This window comes from Doryrhamphus excisus, chromosome 7 (genome assembly GCF_030265055.1).
Source record: "Doryrhamphus excisus isolate RoL2022-K1 chromosome 7, RoL_Dexc_1.0, whole genome shotgun sequence".
NCBI lineage: Eukaryota > Metazoa > Chordata > Actinopteri > Syngnathiformes > Syngnathidae > Doryrhamphus > Doryrhamphus excisus.
Genome location: NC_080472.1, coordinates 2,518,915 through 2,537,168, shown reverse-complemented (window position 1 = coordinate 2,537,168; position 18,254 = coordinate 2,518,915). Strand labels below are relative to the sequence as shown.

The 18,254-nt window shown below is 40.0% G+C and overlaps 3 protein-coding genes across 10 annotated transcripts in view; 2 read left to right on the top strand and 1 right to left on the bottom strand.

Moving 5' to 3' along the window:
* Positions 1–2,896, top strand: part of tp53bp1 (tumor protein p53 binding protein, 1) — a 66,200-nt gene extending 63,304 nt beyond the window's left edge. For 3 of the 6 annotated variants that reach the window (XM_058078776.1, XM_058078775.1, XM_058078773.1), the window contains 3 exons: positions 491–687; positions 870–1,006; positions 1,088–2,887. In XM_058078776.1, coding sequence (XP_057934759.1) covers positions 491–687; positions 870–1,006; positions 1,088–1,299 — 546 coding nt within the window. In that variant the 3' untranslated portion in view covers positions 1,300–2,887. Of the gene's footprint in view, positions 1–490; positions 688–869; positions 1,007–1,087 lie in introns of all 6 variants that reach the window. The other 3 variants (XM_058078778.1, XM_058078774.1, XM_058078777.1) reach the window with 3 other exon arrangements.
* Positions 1,377–13,108, bottom strand: tubgcp4 (tubulin gamma complex component 4). 2 transcript variants are annotated; one of them, XM_058078779.1, is made up of 18 exons: positions 12,935–13,108; positions 12,479–12,607; positions 11,363–11,485; positions 11,241–11,294; positions 10,386–10,442; positions 10,215–10,294; positions 8,215–8,416; positions 7,981–8,146; positions 7,772–7,896; positions 6,737–6,787; positions 6,540–6,645; positions 5,543–5,650; positions 4,315–4,459; positions 4,041–4,218; positions 2,375–2,509; positions 2,184–2,309; positions 1,974–2,113; positions 1,377–1,530 (listed from the first exon to the last, which is right to left on the bottom strand). In XM_058078779.1, the coding sequence occupies exons 1-18, from the start codon at positions 13,010–13,012 to the stop codon at positions 1,524–1,526; spliced, it is 2,010 nt and encodes a 669-aa protein (XP_057934762.1). In that variant the 5' UTR covers positions 13,013–13,108; the 3' UTR covers positions 1,377–1,523. The 2 variants fall into 2 exon arrangements, with proteins under 2 accessions (XP_057934762.1, XP_057934763.1); XM_058078780.1 differs by having other exon boundaries at positions 2,193–2,309; positions 12,935–13,107.
* A 122-nt stretch (positions 13,109–13,230) lies between these two features.
* cdkn2aip (CDKN2A interacting protein) lies at positions 13,231–17,283 on the top strand. Of its 2 annotated transcripts, none has more exons than XM_058078768.1 (4): positions 13,231–13,364; positions 13,658–13,907; positions 13,984–14,105; positions 15,588–17,281. In XM_058078768.1, exons 2-4 carry the CDS (start codon positions 13,660–13,662, stop codon positions 16,175–16,177), a joined length of 960 nt encoding a protein of 319 aa, XP_057934751.1. In that variant the 5' UTR covers positions 13,231–13,364; positions 13,658–13,659; the 3' UTR covers positions 16,178–17,281. The 2 variants fall into 2 exon arrangements, with proteins under 2 accessions (XP_057934751.1, XP_057934752.1); XM_058078769.1 differs by lacking the exon at positions 13,231–13,364 and adding an exon at positions 13,371–13,571 and having other exon boundaries at positions 15,588–17,283.
* The last annotated feature ends 971 nt before the right edge of the window (positions 17,284–18,254 follow it).

Genomic DNA, 18,254 nt, shown 5'->3' with positions numbered 1-18,254 from the left:
GTGTGTGTGTCACACGTGTGTGTGTGTCACACGTGTGTGTGTGTCACACGTGTGTGTGTGTCACACGTGTGTGTGTGTGTCACACGTGTGTGTGTGTGTCACACGTGTGTGTGTGTGTCACACGTGTGTGTGTGTGTCACACGTGTGTGTGTGTCACACGTGTGTGTGTGTGTCACACGTGTGTGTGTGTGTCACACGTGTGTGTGTGTGTCACACGTGTGTGTGTGTGTGTCGCACGTGTGTGTGTGTGTGTCGCACGTGTGTGTGTGTTGCAGCCGTGTGTGTGTGTGTCACACGTGTGTGTGTGTGTGTCGCAGCCATGTGTGTGTCGCACGTGTGTGTGTGTTGCAGCCGTGTGTGTGTGTGTCGCACGTGTGTGTGTGTCTGTGTCGCACGTGTGTGTCGCAGCCGTGTGTGTGTGTGTGTCACGCAAGTGTGTGTGTGTGTCCGTGTCCCTGAAGTATTCCTAAAGCCTCCATGTGGTCCTCAGTGCAAGGCCGCCTACCAGAGTTTGCTGATTGCAGACCAGCATTGCCGTACCAGGAAGTACGTCCTGTGCCTGGCCAGCGGTGTCCCGTGTGTGTCCCACATTTGGGTGAGAGATTGCTGCAAAGACAACAAGCTGCTCAACTACAGGAACTACTTACTGCCTGCTGGCGTGGGTCCAGACGACGCCATCGTGGAATGGTAAGGAAACAACACCACATTTCTTTCTTGTAGCCATCACAACCGTTCTCCATTTTCACAGATTTGCTGTAATTTCATATTTTGTCATATTTCCCCATTGGGCAGTTTTAGTTTATTTGGCGCCCCTTACTGCTATTTAACAGTAGTGATCTGATGCAAGGATTTCTTGTATTTTTGTGCAGGCATCCCCGCTGTAGTCCTTTTAAGGACCTGCGGGTTCTTGTGGCGTTTGAGAAGCCAGTGGAGCTGTGGTCCCAGCTGGCCACCATGGGGGGAGCGTCCTCCGTCCGACACGTCCACACGGACAAAGACGGCACAGGTTAGAGTCCTCCGTCCATCCCACGTCCAGCCGACATCCTCGCTGGGATTTGGTAACAAACGTCTCGTTTGTCATCGGCAGACGTTCCTGCCGGCAAGTACGATGTGGTGGTGACAGACCGCACCTGCCCTCCGTCGTTGGAGACAAAGATGACGTCGCTGGAAATCCCGCTGGTGTCTCCCGAGTGGCTCATCCAGAGCGTCATCTGTGGGGAGCGCCTGGACTTCCACCGCCGGCCTCAGTATCGCCACAACTACTCTTCGCTGTCGTCGCCGTCATCGTCGTCGTCATAGTAACGTACCTGTGCAAACTCCCGACACGCTTCAAGAGATTGGTTCTGTTGCATGCCGTTACTTTATATTCCATCTGTTTTTATGAATACATTTTCAGCCTTCTTTCAGTTGTGGATTGTTTTATTTATCAGACACAAATTAATACACGCTTTTAATATTTACAATTTTGTGCAAAAGGGACAAATATCGAAGGAAGTTGACGGCGTCGTCCTTTTGTCGTCTTCTTAAACACTAAAATGTAAGAAAATGATGCTTTAAATCAACTATACAAATGAGTGGTGGAAAAAAACTCCCTTTCTGTGTGGAAGTGGTACGTTTTGGGCTTAGGTTTACAGGAAATAAATTCAAGGCCAACCGGTTAGCTCACTTGAGGCTACCTGGAGACCCTGGAGCATTGCGCAATGTGTTTTAAACAGAATAATAGGAGTGGAAAGTTGACTATAGGGGTGTTATTTTATGTTTAGAGGGCTCTAATAATGCAAAAAAAAAAAACATTTAGAAAGTGAAACAGGTTTTCTATGCTTAGCGGGTATTTACAATAAAAAGCAATAGCCGGAAACGTGACTTGCATTGCTATTGAGGCGCTAATACACCCCTCTATTCCTGCCGCAAGGTATGCTGGGTAGCTCGTGGTACTCTCTCCTCTGATAGCCAAATGCGGGGTGGCGTCTTACCTGCCCAAAGTGCCTCCGGCCTGGGTGTAGTACTTGTTGTAGTCCAGTCGCAGAAGCAGCTGCGCCAGGTCCGAGTTGATCTGGTGGTTCCTGACGCTCGACAGGATTTTGAACAACACCGAGGACTGACGCCTGAAGCCCTGAACGCAAACACATCGGCGTCATAACATGGAAGAGTCGTCACCTCACAATCAAAACCCACCCGCCCACCCACGCCACCTTGACCAGGATGTCCAGCTGGGCGGTCCCCCTCTCGTCCAGTAAGGCCACGCTCTGACTCACCAGGGAGCAGAAGCTCTGGCAGAGCTCCAGGATCTCATTGAGGCAGTGGAAGACCTGGAGAACGGGGAACGTTGAAGCGGGCTCGGAATGATGAATTTGATGCAAAGTCGGATTCCTACCGGCTTGAGGAGGATGAAGGACTGGGCCAGCAGGTTGCTGAGGAAATGGTCGTGGGCCAGTCTGATGCTCTCGAAGTCTCTGGTGGAGTTGATCTGTTGAAGCAGCTGAGAGAACTGGGACTCCAGAACATCCACCTGGTAGGGACGGGTGACAGGTAATCATGGTTTTTTTTGGTTTAAGTACATTTTTATTCCCGTTCTTCTGCTTTCATATGATATTTTATACCAGCAAAGCCACATAGTGAAGAACGAAAGGCCTAGATGTACACAGGTCAAATTGTTTATATTTCAATATTTTTCAAATATTTCTACATTTTCTTTCCCCAATATTATTACTTTATTCGTATTATTATTTCGTATGGCCCTGTGTATTTTAGTTCTTTCTTTTTATTTTAATTGGTTTTATTTTTTACGCTTTTATTGCTTTGCATTTTAATATTTTAATATCAATTTTACTATTTTATTTCTTATTTGATCTTTTAGTTTTGGATTACATTCAATTTGTACCTTAATTTATTTATTGTATTTTATTTTTACTTTTTATTTTACTAATCTGTGCTATATAAATAAAGTGGATTGGATTCATACCCATAATGCATTTATTTTATTCCCATCATATCATTTTTTACCCATTTTTTATGATTTAGTTTGCCTCATAGTTTGACTTAAAATAATGTATTTTTTGTATAATATAAATATAATAAAATAATATTTTGTATAATATTCATATATATCTATGCTACTAAAATGGCATTATTTTTCCTTGTGATATTTCAAGTTTATTCTTGTAACTTTGCAACTTTTTTTTCTCGTTAGAATACAATGTTTATTCTATTTCTGCTGCTTTTTAGAATTTATTTTCCAACTAAATTCAACTAACTTTATTCTTCATTAATTCTTTAATAAGTTAATGATTAACTTTATTTAATCATCTCTTTTTTGTAACCTAATTTTTCAACAATTTTTTTAATTTAATATATCAACGATCCACTGCTAAAATGACATTATTTCTCATCATAATATTGCAATATTATTTGAGGAAAATTAGGACTTTTCCCTCATTAGATTAACTGTTTTCTCTCAATATTTTTCCATATTTGTTAGTATTGTTTTTTGTATTAACTATTTCAACTTCTGTCTTGTAAATGTTCTTTAATTATTTAATTATGACATTACTCCCGTCATATTACAGCCTAATCTCTCCCAAATTACACATTTACCACTTGTGTTATGTTTAGAATTGTTAATACTTTTTTTTTTTTTAATTTGTCTTTTTGTTTTAATATTAACGTTTTTGTGAAATGATGAGAAAACTAAATAATGAAATTATTTTCTATTTACATTGAAACCCTTTTCTATAAATAGTTTGACTTTATTCATGTAAAATTAGTGCCAATTATTTATTTTTTGCTTTTCTTGTTAAATATATTTTTAGAATGTGCCATGGACCAATAAAAAAAAAACGCTGTGGTCCGCAAATTTCCTCCCATGCCGCTATTTGGACACCCTTGACATAAACAAACCCATTCTTAATAGAAATGACCCAAATTCTATGCAGCCCAACATATTATATTATGTTTTATATTATTTATATTATATTATATTGACTTGAAAGGCGTCCACCGTATTACCAAACGATTAAAAGGCGGATAAAAGCAGCGGTTACCTGTAAGTAGTACTGCAGGTTATCAATGAGGAAAGCCATGTGGTTCCGCAGCCTCCACTTGATGGCGTCCGTATGGCTGGACTTGAGATGTTTCCTCTGCATTTGCAGGGCCCAGCAGTGCTGCAGCTGCGACTGCACGCGTCGCACGCTCAGCAGGTACCTGAACACAACGTTGTACCTAGGCCAGGACACGCAGGAGAAAAAAAGGATTTCAAAACTACAAGAAAGCGATTTTAAAGACACAATAGTAGGAGGGAAGAGAACGGCTACAGACTTTTCCAGAACGGCGGGAGTGAACAGGATGTGCAGCGGCCACTGAACCTTGTAGATGAGGCCGAGGGCCGCCCAGCCAGTGGGGGGCATCTCACGGGGGGAGATGTCTTGGGGAGGAGTGGCTCCGTCTCGAGGAGCTGCCGTCTCTGGAAAAAAGGTAGGAAAACGGAAGACAAATGTATGTGATAGGTCACATCAATATTCATATATATCTATGCTATTAAAATGGCATTATTTTTTCCTCGTGATATTTCAAATTTATTCTTTTTTTCTTGTTGGAATACAATGTTTATTCTATTTCTGCTGCTTTTTAAATTTTTTTTATAATTTTTAAAATTTCTCCTAATTCTAACTTTATTCTTAATTAATTAATTATTTAGTTAATGATTAACTTCTTAAACATGCTAGGTTAATCGGCGACTCCAAATTGTCCATAGGTATGAATGTGAGTGTGAATGGTTGTTTGTCTATATGTGCCCTGTGATTGGCTGGCCACCAGTCCAGGGTGTACCCCGCCTCTCTCTCGCCCGAAGACAGCTGGGATAGGCTCCAGCACCCCGCCGCAACCCTCGTGAGGATAAGCGGTAGAAAATGAATGAATGAATAATAAGAAATATACAAACAAGTACCAATATGAGTTTGGGGGGAAAACAACTATTATTCCCATCATGGGCTGCACGGTGTCGAGTGGTTAGCGTGCAGACTTCACAGCTAGGAGACCCGGGTTCAATTCCACCTTCGGCCATCTCAATGTGGAGTTTGCATGTTTCTCCGGTTTCCTCCCACATTCCAAAAAAAAACATGCTAGGTTAATTAGCGACTCCAAATTGTCCATAGGTATGAATGTGAGTGTGAATGGTTGTTTGTCTATATGTGCCCTGTGATTGGCTTGGCCACCAGTCCAGGGTGTACCCCGCCTCTCGCCTGAAGACAGCTGGGATAGGCTCCAGCACCAATGCGACCCTCGTAAGGATAAGCGGTAGAAAATGAATGAATGAATGATTATAGTTTTAGAAAACAATGATGAATGAAATGATTAAATGAACATTTCATATCACTTTTACTGTGAGGGGACGCCATCTTTGTACATCTTTATCAAATTGCTGGCACTCACAGCTTTCTTTGGCAGGTTATTTACCAGTCTTAGTAAAAAAACAAAAAAACATTGTATAGGGTATTCTATGTTTGGCGATGCAACGATACAGTGTGGGGGCAAATGATGGGCCTACCTTTGCTGTCTTTGCCCTGGTAGTCGACGGTGAGGTGCAGTAAAGGCAGCAGATTATCATCATCCAGCAGCACTTTATGAGCCGCTTGCTGAAAGGCCACGTTTACATCTGGGGAATGAAGAGCATTTGTCACTAGCCACGTATACATGGACCCAAATATTACAAATGTAACCTTTGTATACACCTCATTCCCAAAGAAAAGTGACAATCCGAATGAACATATAACAGGATTCCCAGGGGTGGAATATTCCTTTCCCAAATCCGATTGAGGTATCTTGTACCCGCTCAAACGGAAACTTGCCAGGGTATGTTCTTCTTCTTCTGTTGTTTATTGGCGGTTGGCAAGCAGCTTTGGTGTGCATTAGCGCCATCTGTGGAACGGAATCTAAACCCTTCTATACGCCATTCACAAGTCCACTTTTATTCAAAAAGAAAATACATATCTATATAAAACATGCGGCGAGCTTAATTATAAAATATTAGCAAGATTTAAGAACTTTATCTTTTCCTGTTCCTGGGTGCGTTCTTTCAGCGAATGCTGAGATATGACGTAACACGCAGCTCCAGACGTTCTTCCATTTTTAAAAATGGAGGTGAGCAATCGGCACTGGACTGCTAAGGAAAGTTTGTTTTGATTCAAACTAAATTCCAAGACTGGACGAAGGAAAAACTGGCAATACGGAGTTATTCCGACAAGGGAAAGAAAAACTGGAGGAAGTCGGTATCACGTGATGTTGGTGTTTACGTTTTACTGGGCATGCCCCATTGACTATTCTTGTAGAAATACTATTGGAATATCGTATAATAGTAAGTATCCTTAAACTAGGGGTGCTACGCTTGTTACCCCAAGGGCTGCATACAGAAAGATGGAAGGATGCGGTGGCCCCTTTGACACATTTTGTGTATTAAAGACACTAACATTAATATATCCTGATCTGAACAATGCATGAGAAGGTCCAAAAAAAAAAAAAAAAAAGAAATAAAAAGCATTATTTACCATGCTCTGTGACCGCCGTCGGCGGGGTCTTCAGCATGTGCTGCGCCAGGTCGATAAAAACCTGGTAGAGCTCGCCGCGGCCCAGCAAATAGAAGTCCTTGATGATCTGGCGCAAAGCCGAAAAAAAAAAAAAAGAATTGGCGTCACTCGTCATCCCGATCTGGTAGTGTGAAGCGTAAAGCAAGTGTTGACTTCACCTTGAGCTGCTCGAGAAGGTCAGACTCCTCCACCATCAGCGTCCATAGATGCTGAAATTGAAATGGAAATCATTTGAACATGCATCAGATTACAATTGAATGCATCACATAATCAGTTCCCAGTTCCACATGTCCAAAAGGAGTAGGAAGAAGCAAAACTTAGTAAATCCTCCCCCTCCATCTGGTACTTTGACAATCAGTAACTGTTACATTTGTTCACTTCCTGCTTTCCTAATATAGTTTGGGGTTTTTTTGGTCAATTTTTTGATTTTTTTGTTCTAATTTTTATTTAAATAATATAATTAAATGTAATATAATATATGAATATAATGTAAAAAAATTATGTTTAATTTTTTTTGTCATTTTTTGGTAAACTTTTTGATTTTTTGTTCTAATTTTTATTTAAATAATATAATTAAATGTAATATAATATATGAATATAATGTAAAAAAAATGTTTAATTTTTTTTGTCATTTTTTGGTAAACTTTGATTTTTTGTTCTAATTTTTATTTAAATAATATAATTAAATGTAATATAATATATGAATATAATGTAAAAAAATTTTTTTTAATGTTTAATTTTTTTGTCACATACCGACGTACAATGTGATATGAGCATCCAATGCCATAATGGGTACCATAGTGCGTGTCAATATAGTGATATATATAGCACATCATGACTGGTTCAAAGACTCTTCATCCTTGTAGTTTGATTCACATACTGAAATGCTATGGCTAGCATAACGTAGTCCTAGCATGTAAAATGTAAAACCTCAAATGTAGTTCTTCCCTGAGATCATATTTCTCCTCTATTGTAGAGAAGTATTGAATGACATTTTTAGGTAAAAAACAGCTGGGATAGGCTCCAGCACCCCCCTCGACACTCGTGAGGATAAGCGGTAGAAAATGAATAAATTAATGAACGGTTGTTTTTATCCTTATGCATTATTTTAGCTGTTTGAAGATGAACCATATCGGCAAATTTAAGTAAATGTAAACATGGTGGATGGTTTTAAGACCTTGCTGCTAGCTGACCTCTGCCACGGTGCTTCTGATGCGATCGATTACGTTCTCAAAATCGGCCAGGCTGAAGAGAGGCTGTTGTTTGAGTCTGTGCAACTCAGCGGCAAAGGCGTCCTCCTGGTGCTTCAATATGGAGCCTAAATTAATCATCAGAACGCTTTTAGTCACAACAAAAAAAACATGACATTATTCTCCTAAATGGCTTCACGGAGATACAATACCAGCTCTAGATGGGCTGTGGTTGTGGTTTTCAAACATCTGAACGGACTCTCCAACAAAGAGAATCTTCTCTGCCACTCGTATGGGAATATAAGAAGGCAGCATTTCTGCTCGCAGGGAGAACTGCTGGAGAGATGGAGCCAACATGTTCTCCTCCTCGATCAGCCTCTGCAAAGCCGCGCACAGAATGAGCGAGATGAAGAACAAGAAGAAATATTCACACGTGTGCTTCTCACCAGGTCCTGTAGTTCTCGCAGCTGTTTGCCACTTAGGCCTCCCAGGCCGAGATCTTCTTCTTCCTCCTCCTGGTTCGAAGCCGCTCCGCCAGCGCTGGGACCCTGTTTGACGAAAAACTCCTCGTTTTGGTCCAGAAGTAATCCGTGCAGCATCCATGCTGCAAGTTGTTTGTACATCACACCGTGACACACTGCAAGGATCCTCAAGTATGTTGCAAAACACAAACAGACGTCAATGTTAAAAAAAATGTATATATATATATATATATATATATATATATATATATACACACACATATACACACACACGTGTATATATAAGCGTATATATACGTATATACATATAAACACACACATACATATATATACATACACACACATACATACATTACAAAATTTTAATTAAAGAGTAAACAGTATTAGAGAAAATAGCTACTGAAATAAAATTGTATATTCTCATTTTTTAAGTAAATATAGAAAAAGTTAAAATAGTTCAGTGCAATAGTGACGCACTCACGGTAGTCTCTGCGGCCGGGTTAGCGCCGTTAGCCGTTAGCGCCTCCATCTCACGTTCCCCACAACCACGGACGGTAAACATGCTTGATACCGTCTTTAAAGGCCTTTATACTGTCTTTTTCGACGTTCACCCCCGCTGTGCAGCCTCTCCAATCCATATTTCCGCGGGTATATCCGAATAATTCCGCCTAGCGAAAGGATGCTAACAGCTACTCACTAACTAAGCTAACAGGTGCGCCCGAGTGTCAAAAATGGCGCGAGCGGCAAGCTACAAAGGTGATAAGATTAACATTCATAGCTGCACACTTGCTTAAGTGGTCGGTATGGCACAAAATAACAAGATAGTAGTAAATAAAACACTATTAAACACTAAAAACGCCGAAGGAGACACGGAGCTGTCGTAACTAGCTAGCACTCGGGCGGCGCCATCTTGAAACACGAGATCAAATCCAGTCTATATCGATATGAACGATGCTTGTTTTTGAAATATCGTTATCATAATTATTCAAAACGAATTAATAAATGATCACTGCTATGTGGTTTATGAATATTTCAGAAAATTTTATGCACTACTGGCCTAAATGAAGAATTTTCAAGCATAAAAAACGGCTAAACAACTAAGACACACATGAACTATAACGCATTTAGAGATTGTAGTATTGTAGTATTTCGCTAGGCGTCACTAGTAACACACACGGAACTTGATTGACGGAACAAAATCCTTTTATTGCAGGTTTGATTTATCTCACAACAACCTGCAATAAAAATAATCATAATAACAACACGGCTAATTTGCCTGTCACTTCCTGTCCATTCCCCCACTCCAACACATTGAAGTTTATTTATGTTTTAAATAGCTTATTTTTTCTGATTATATCTACTACGTTGCGTAATAAAAGTGACTAAAATGTGTTATTTTATCTCTAGAGGGCTCTAATAATGCTAAAATATGGTTTTCTATGCATTAACTAAGAGAATATTCTATTTTTCTACCGCTTATCCTGCATGTTAGCAAACTAGCATGTTTTTGGAATGTGGGAGGAAACCGGAGTACCCGGAGAAAACCCCACGCATGCACGTGGAGAACATGCAAACTCCACACTGAAATGGCCGAGAGTCGAATCGAACTGGGTTCTCCTAGCTGTGTGGCCTGCGTGCTAACCACTTGTCCACCGTGCAGCTGAGAATATTCTATTTCACAGAAATTCACTTATCACGGTGGAGTCTGGAACTCATAAACCCCAATAAATGAGGGATTCCTGTACTGTAACATTCTGCCTTTTCTCCCGTGTGACATGGCTTGTTTCCCAAGCTGGCGGTTGCTGGTTCAATCCTCGAGCCTGCTGTAATACTTATTTGTGCAAATTCTGCCATTGAAAAGTTTGACACTGTATAACAACATCAAGAGTGTGTATATAGGCAGGAACACGCTACACGCTACACAACAGTGTGAAAACAAGTAGCAAAAAAACTGTATGACTTACTTCTCTAAGGCCATGCGTACAGGAGGAAGACCCCCGCAGCTGTGCTTGTATACCGTTTCCAGGATTTGACAGCCATGGATCTAAAAGATGCAGATACAGTACCGTATACTAGACAAGCCGCGCACACACACACAAAAAAAATGCTGCATTTTTCAGTAAAACTCTACCTACCTTCTGGGATTTAATCGTCTCCACCACCACAATGACCGAGGGAAAAAGCAACTGAAACTGAATCAAATTAAAGATTGAGCATGTCAATTTTCTACAATAAAAGCTCTGATAAAACATTCCACTGTTCTCAAATATCTTACTTTTTATTTTTCTACACAAAATAAGATGAAAAATAAATAAACAAATCAAGAATAAAGAAAATTAATCAATCAGTAATAAATAAATATAATAATAATAATAAAACGGCAAATAATAAAAACTTAAGAAACCACATATAGTTGGTGGGTAGACAAATGATTTTTTTTCAGATTAAAATTAACAAAGCACTGTAGACATGACAAAACACGACTTTTTTTATTTACAACATATTGCGCAACTGCAGGGTCTTGAGACACATGCTAACTCGCAAACTAGAGAGCTAGCGACCTAAACGGTAGCCTTCGAGTTATTTCCTTTCAACTTAAATAGCCAAAAACTTACCACTTCCACACGGATAGGGAGGATAACTATTAACAGTTATTTAACCTTTAACATGAACATGAATCAAACGTAATAATTTTTTCTGGGTACATGATACCATACAGCATCCATATCAAACATTAAACTTTCATATCAAGGTGAGGGCCTCAAACTAGTGTCCTGCGGGTCACATTTGGCCCGTGGGCCGCGTGTTTGAGACCCCTGATTTATAGGTTAGAAAAGTGGAAAAGGGACATTTGTTTGTGTATGAGAAGTAATTGTGTCGTAATCTCAGTTGCAGGTTGTATCACCTAAATATATCACCCTTCCCACAATGTGGGCAGAATAATTTCTAACTGTACAAACATCATCTATTTATGTGTATTAAATATTTACCTGATCGAGCTTATAATTCACATGGGATATGGTCAGGTGGGGATCGCCCAGGAACTGAAAAATAAAGACAGAAGTTAAACTGCTTCTACTTTGCGTGTGCGGGTTTGTGTGTTTTTTGGTACCTCCTGTTCAAGGTCCAGCAGGGCCTGTCTGTAAGGCTGCAGCATGGAGTCCAGTCCTGTGCAGAACGCACGCAAGTAAATTCCATGGAGTCCCGTCTGGCTGGCCTGATTTGTGTTATGTTCCTATGGAGAAAGAATGCAAATTGCATCATCGTATTACTGCATGTTATTGTTACTCACTGAACATCAGCGCTAAAAGTGATGACCTCCAGTGAATCGCACTTATTTTCACAGGAAATTCAGTCCTGTATGCGGCTGAAATTACATTTTCAATCAAGTAAATAAAATAGAGCCGATTCAGAATTCATGGTCCTGTAATATTTTTATGTTTTTCCTCTGAAAATAGTAAAAAAAAAATATCTCAATCTCCCTAATCCAATAATAATTTATATTACAGGGTAATCCGGGTTAAGTATACAGCACACACTGTTGAAAAAAACTCACAATTTTTTACACGTTTATGTTCATGATGGGCGGCACGGTGGTCTAGGGGTTAGCGCACAGACCTCACAGCTAGGAGACCAGGGTTCAATTCCACCCTCGGGCATCTCTGTGTGGAGTTTGCATGTTCTCCCCGTGCATGCGTGGGTTTTCTCCGGGTACTCCGGTTTCCTCCCACATTCCAAAAACATGCTAGGTTAATTAGCTACTCCAAATTGTCCATAGGTATGAATGTGAGTGTGAATGGTTGTTTGTCTATGTGTGCCCTGTGATTGGCTGGCGACCAGTCCAGGGTGTACCCCGCCTTACGCCCGAAGACAGCTGGGATAGGCTCCAGCAACCCCCGCGACCCTCGTGAGGAAAAAGCGGTAGAAAATGAATGAATGAATGAATGAATGTTCATGATGTTTTTTCTCCCCAAGCGTCAATATTTCACTTTGTTCAACAGTCCTTGAACACACCACGGTTGTGTGCTGTGATTGATTCCATCTGTTCGTGGATTGAGGCTCGTAAGCTTCCGTCATGAGTGACAATACTAGAGTGGAGAGGAGTAATCTAATATTTACAATAACATTTATAGCAAATGTTGATCTGAAATGATGTTGATCCTTGTGTACAGATATAGTTGAAAATATTTGTTGTTGATGTACATTGATTGCATTGAGTGAAACGTACTTGTTGATGCACATGGCCGCTGTGTTGCTCTATAAACTCGGTAAAGCGTATGTAGTCCGAGCCCAGTTTACAGATTCGATTGAGGACGCTAGTCTCGCTGGGATGGAGGAATGGCAGGTCCTGGGACACCTGAAGGGAAAATGAAAGTTGTATGACGGGAAAAAAAAACACAACTTACAACATGGCGAATGTGCTGATCTGAAATGCTCCTTTCGTATGCATGCTATAATGCAATATAGGATAACAGGGATGAGAAACACGACTTAATATTCATCAAAATGAATGTAACTAACGCAGACTTTTTCCATCAAGGGACCCGTCCTAAAAGATCAAATAATTTGATTTAAAAAATACCTAATTCATCAAGACGCGTCAAAACACGAACATACTACGTACCAAAGGTATACACATAAATGTCCACTGTCAAATAAACATCACGGTTGCGTCTAGCTTTACCTGCAAACCACTTCTTTTGTTGCATGTGAAAATAGCCCCCGGGTATCCGCTCAGAGCCAGCAATAATTCGTGAATCATCTTAATTCAGGCTATTTAATTAATTAGGGTTAACGTAAATGTAATGACAGACCCATTGAAAACGAACTGCCGCCTATGCTGTCGCAGTTTTATGACGTCACTAATCCAAAGCATGGCGCGAAGAAGGCTTTAGTGTAGTCGGAGTCTTAAAATCATGCTTACGCTTGTACCAAGAAAAAAAATTGTTTTTTAATTTCTGATATATTACTATACATCTGACATATATACATATGTTTACTCGGTGGGAATTGCATTTTTTTTTTAATTTTATTAGAAAACGGAACTCGTCATCTTACGTCATCATTCCGTCATGCAGTAGCTGGTAGCAACACCTCGCAACGGAGAGAGCTTGGTAATTCGATACAATAAGTTGAAATTAACGGGAAAACCTTCCGGTTGTTTAAATTTATTTTCGTATTCGGGCCGCCAACTTTGTGTTTGTAATATTTACACACGCGTCTTGTCGTTCTAATCGTGTCTCGTTACCTGTTAAAGTGGAATTGTGAAGTAGCCACTAGCCAGCCCAGTTAGCCCCTTTAAAGGCGAGATAGTAACAACGGTAACTGTTGACAAAGGTTAAAGTAAGCTGCTATTAAGGTAGTTATTCCATGTACATACTTTTTGTTGTTGTTGTTGTTGTTTCAGGAATGGCGGCGGTGAGGAGAGAGAATGACATAGAAGAGTATCTGGGCCAGAACCCGCAGGTTGCCCAGTGGATCGACACTTTCAGGGGTTATTGTGAGAGCAGTAAACAGTGGCGTGCTCGGAGAGAGTTCATCCTGAGAAACATGGAGGCATGCCCTGCAGTGATAGTACCAGGCGTCTCCGACACCAATGTGGACAGGCTGCTGTCCCTGTCTATGGTCTGGGCCAACCATGTGTTCCTGGGCTGCAGGTAGAGAGAACTTGAGATCATAATGAGAATGAAAAATAGAACCGTAATAAACTCTTATTGTTTGCTCTTCTCAAAGCTATCCGCAGGCCGTCATGGACAAGATTAAAGGAATGGGGGATGGAATCGTTGTTGGAGACCCCCCGGTTCATAAAACAAGAAACGAAGTCATGGCCAAAGGAAAATGGAGTTCTCCATCAGGTAAAACACACTCAAGTTAGTCTGATGGGTGGCAAAATGGGAGTGTACTGTTTTTTTTGTTGTCAAAGTTTATTATTATATATAGACACATATATATGGGCACATATAGACAAACAACCATTCACACTCACATTCATACCTATGGACAATTTGGAGTGGCTAATTAACCTAGCATGTTTTTGGACTGTGGGAGGAAACCGGAGTACCCGGAAAAAAAAACCACGCATGCACAGGGAAAACATGCAACAATAATTATATATAATAATTTATTATATATTATTTAACTTTATTGTATCTTAACATTGACAACAAAGTTATACAGTAGATTCCCATTTAAAGTTTTTTTTTTTTTTTTTTTTTTTTACATTCCCGTCAGCAGTGTAGTCCATTAACAGCGACTTAAGTCCTAAGTCCAGTTCTGGTTGGATTTCAGTGATGATGAAAAAAAAAATAAAAAAATAAAAACACATAATCTAAAAACACAAAAAAAAAGGCAGCACAAACAAAAATTACGAAAAAATACCATTAAAGGCACTGCAAAAAAAAATCCTTCCCAAAAAAGTACTACAAGTAAAAAAATAAAGGTAGCAGAAAATCTACAAAAAAGTTGTAGTGCAAAATCTAAAAACTTTTTAAAAAATAAAACCGTGACCCAAAAAAGAACGGCAGGTCAAAATCAATTCACAATCAAAAAAAAAGAAAGAAAGAAAACGTAGCACGAAACCCCCAAAAATAAACTAAATAAAAAAAAAAAACTTTATTTCTCATTTTAACTCATTTGCAACCCAAGATATATTTATAATTTTTTTAAACCGACCACTCGCTCCCATAGTAATACCAGGAAGTGAAACGGTAGCATTGACGAGATTCCGCATTAAGGGTATTAAATATTGTTATTGTCATGTAAAAACAACCGTTTTTTGGTGGTGTATCTTTTTTTTTGTGTGGTATCTTGTGGCATCGGTGTTGACTGTCGGGACCATTTCCTCATTTGCTCACACGTACGCAATAAACCAATCAGAGAAGAACACGTAGTACACACCTCCAGGGCTGCCAAAACACAACATTGCACCCATGTCTTAAAGTGACGTTGCGAGCGATGGATAAAAGATGGGCGAAAACGTGGTTGTTGTCCGAGCTTTGGCGGAAATGGGCATCATTGCCGAACAATTAAGCTGGCAACGAGACTCCGACAATGATGGGGAGGGAACCCAGCATGTTTTAATTCATTGTGATGAATTGACCGCGCAAATAAAAGGATGTATGGCAAATATTGGACGGTTTAAAAAAAAATTTCTTTGTAGCTTGTCTCTTTGACAGGCGATGTTCTTTTTTATATTTTCCACCCCCGCAGAATGTCAGCGTAAAGACCATGAGTCATTTTTTTTTTTTTTTTTTTTACACGCCCACGCCAGTTTCCTCATTAAATGCCGCTTCTCCGCGTGCTTGACCCCGTCCTTTCTGTCATCTCGTCATGCCAAGGTGGCGGCGAGGACGGCTGCGCAAAACGACCCCGATACGGCCCTAACGAGGCCGAGAGTCGACCCGCCGGGAGAGCGTCCACGCGTCCCACGAGTCAGAAAACCGGCCCTCTCCCCCAGGCTCCGGCGGAGCACCAGCCGTTCTTCAACCGCCTCTACAAGGCCGTGGCGTGGAAGTTAGTCTCGGCGGGGGGTTTCGGTCCCAACCTGGACCACTTTGAAATACTCCGAAGCTGCGTGGAGTCGTGCAAGCAGACGCTGACCTGCGTCTTTGTGCCGCTGAAGGACATCACCGGACTCCCCGCCGGTCGCACGCAGAAGGAAGGCCACGTGTGCGAAATCCGTTGCCAGTCCGTGTACATGGGGACGGGCTACGGGCGCGACGAGGCCGCTGCCCGTTCCATGGCTTCCAAGGAAGCGCTCAAAGTGTTCCAGGGAAGAAAAGTGACGGTAAAGATAGCCAGGCGGAGGTACAAAGGGAAGGATGTGGAGGATTTAATGCTGCTGGACGAGCAGCCTCGGAATCAGGGCTTCCCCCCCGCACTCACGTACCCTTTCCAGGAGGACCACACTGGGGACGCTTTCTTCTAAACTGGAAACACTGGTCTTGTTGGACGTGCTTGTTAGCTTCTACTGAATGCGGCGGCTCGGGAATCATAGAGTACATGATCGCATTTTTAGTTGTGTGCACTTTTTTTTTTTCCCATTCCCTGAGAATTCCCGAATGTTTTTGATCCCAAATTAACATTCGCTCTCTTTAAGTTACCAGGGAAACAAAGACTCTTTGACCAATACATGAGGTCGTGCTGTAACTGGATTCTGTTGACCAAACCATAAACAGGCTTCTCACTAGCCCGCGGTGTGTTCACGGTCCTGTAAAAATCCCAGTTATTTTCTTTATTTAATCAATATTTGATTTATTTTATTTAAAAAAAAATACTTAAAAAAAAAACAAAACATCAGGGCAGTGAAGTCTTGAAATTGCCAAGCTTATATTAAGTGTGTTGTCGTGGCAACAATACAAACTTTTTCCCAGGGCGGGTTACCTTGAAACAACGACATAAAAACAAATAGGATTAATACTTTCTACGGAGTCATTGTTGCTATATTGATGCTTCAACTGGCATAGCATAGCATAGCATAGCATAGCATACATGCAAGTTTTTTTTCTACTACACGGTATAGTGATGTCATTATACTGTAATACTGCAAAGAGTTTGCGTCGCTTCGGATTAGACCAGCCATGGAAAGCTTTGATTAGATGTCACGGCGGATGAGATCACTCATTATTATTATTTTTTTTAAATTTTTTTGGACTGAGTCGAGTTCCCGTTTGAGCCATTTAAGTAAGATTTGTTGAGAAAAATAAGTTGTCTGAGTTGAAGTTAAACAGGGTTGTATTAAAAACATGAATATTCTCACTCTTCTTTGTGACTGTAAGTTGACAGCAGTGGTTTGTATGTTTTCTTTTTGAATTAAAAAAAAAAAAAAACTTTTTTCTTCTTCGTCCAAGTTCAGTTCTGGTCAGATTTCAGTGATAATGAACGAGAAAAAAAAAGCACATAATCTAAAAACACAAAAAAGGTAGCACAAACCCACACTCTAAAAAGTAATTCAGAGTATCTGTTGACACCACTTGATTTAATACATTAATGCAATGTAAAAAATGTAATTAATTGATTTAGATAAACTTTCTAAGTTGCTAACTTTATGAACATGAACTTAATTTAGCATGACATATGACACTCAAATTTTATTTATTTTAGCAAATTATATATATATTAAGTTAAAAAGCTGTTTGCATTATTATAATTAAGTAGACAACAAATTAAACTACTTTGAATAAAATGATTAAGTCAGTTACGAACTTAAATACTTTATTCTTCTTATTATTCTTTTTTATTTAAAAACAATTATTCAGTAAGCATTACTTAAAATAAGCTTTGAGTGAAGAGGAAACGCTAATTCGTGCAATGCAATATTGTTTGTTGTTTTTTTCAAATTTCAAATTAAATTGTCATAACTAAGAAAGACTAATGGAAATTGTTGCGTTGATTTTTTTTGTTGAGGCTAAACATTTATTTTTTGAGTGCATATTACGAAAAATACAAAACGGTAGTGTAAAATCATCCCCCCAAAAAAAGGTAGTACAAATAAAAAAAAATAAAAAACAAAGCTAGCAGAAAATCTAAAAAAAAAAAAAAAGTGATATAGACGTACAGGATACCTGATAAACAAGATAAACCAAAAATATTAGACTTTATGAGGACAAAAAAGTGGATTTAGTTCCTTATTTGACCACAGGGTGGCAGCCTTGTTTGCAAAAGAATAATAGTCTGGTCTAGGGTGCTGATCATGGTCTTCACATTGAATCCTGGACGGCCTGGCACTTCTTTATCATTCATTCACCATTCACACTCACATTCATACCTATGGACAATTTGGAGTCGCTAATTAACCTAGCATGTTTTTGGAATGTGGGAGGAAACCGGAGTACCGGGAGAAAACCCACACATACACCGGGAAAACATGCAAACTCCACACAGAGATGCCCAAGGTTGGAATCGAACTCGGGTCTCCTAGCTGTGAGGTCTGCGCGCTAACCACTCGTGACGCCAGAATTCCCTATTTGTAAATGGTATATTTTCATAGTTTACTACCTGTTTGG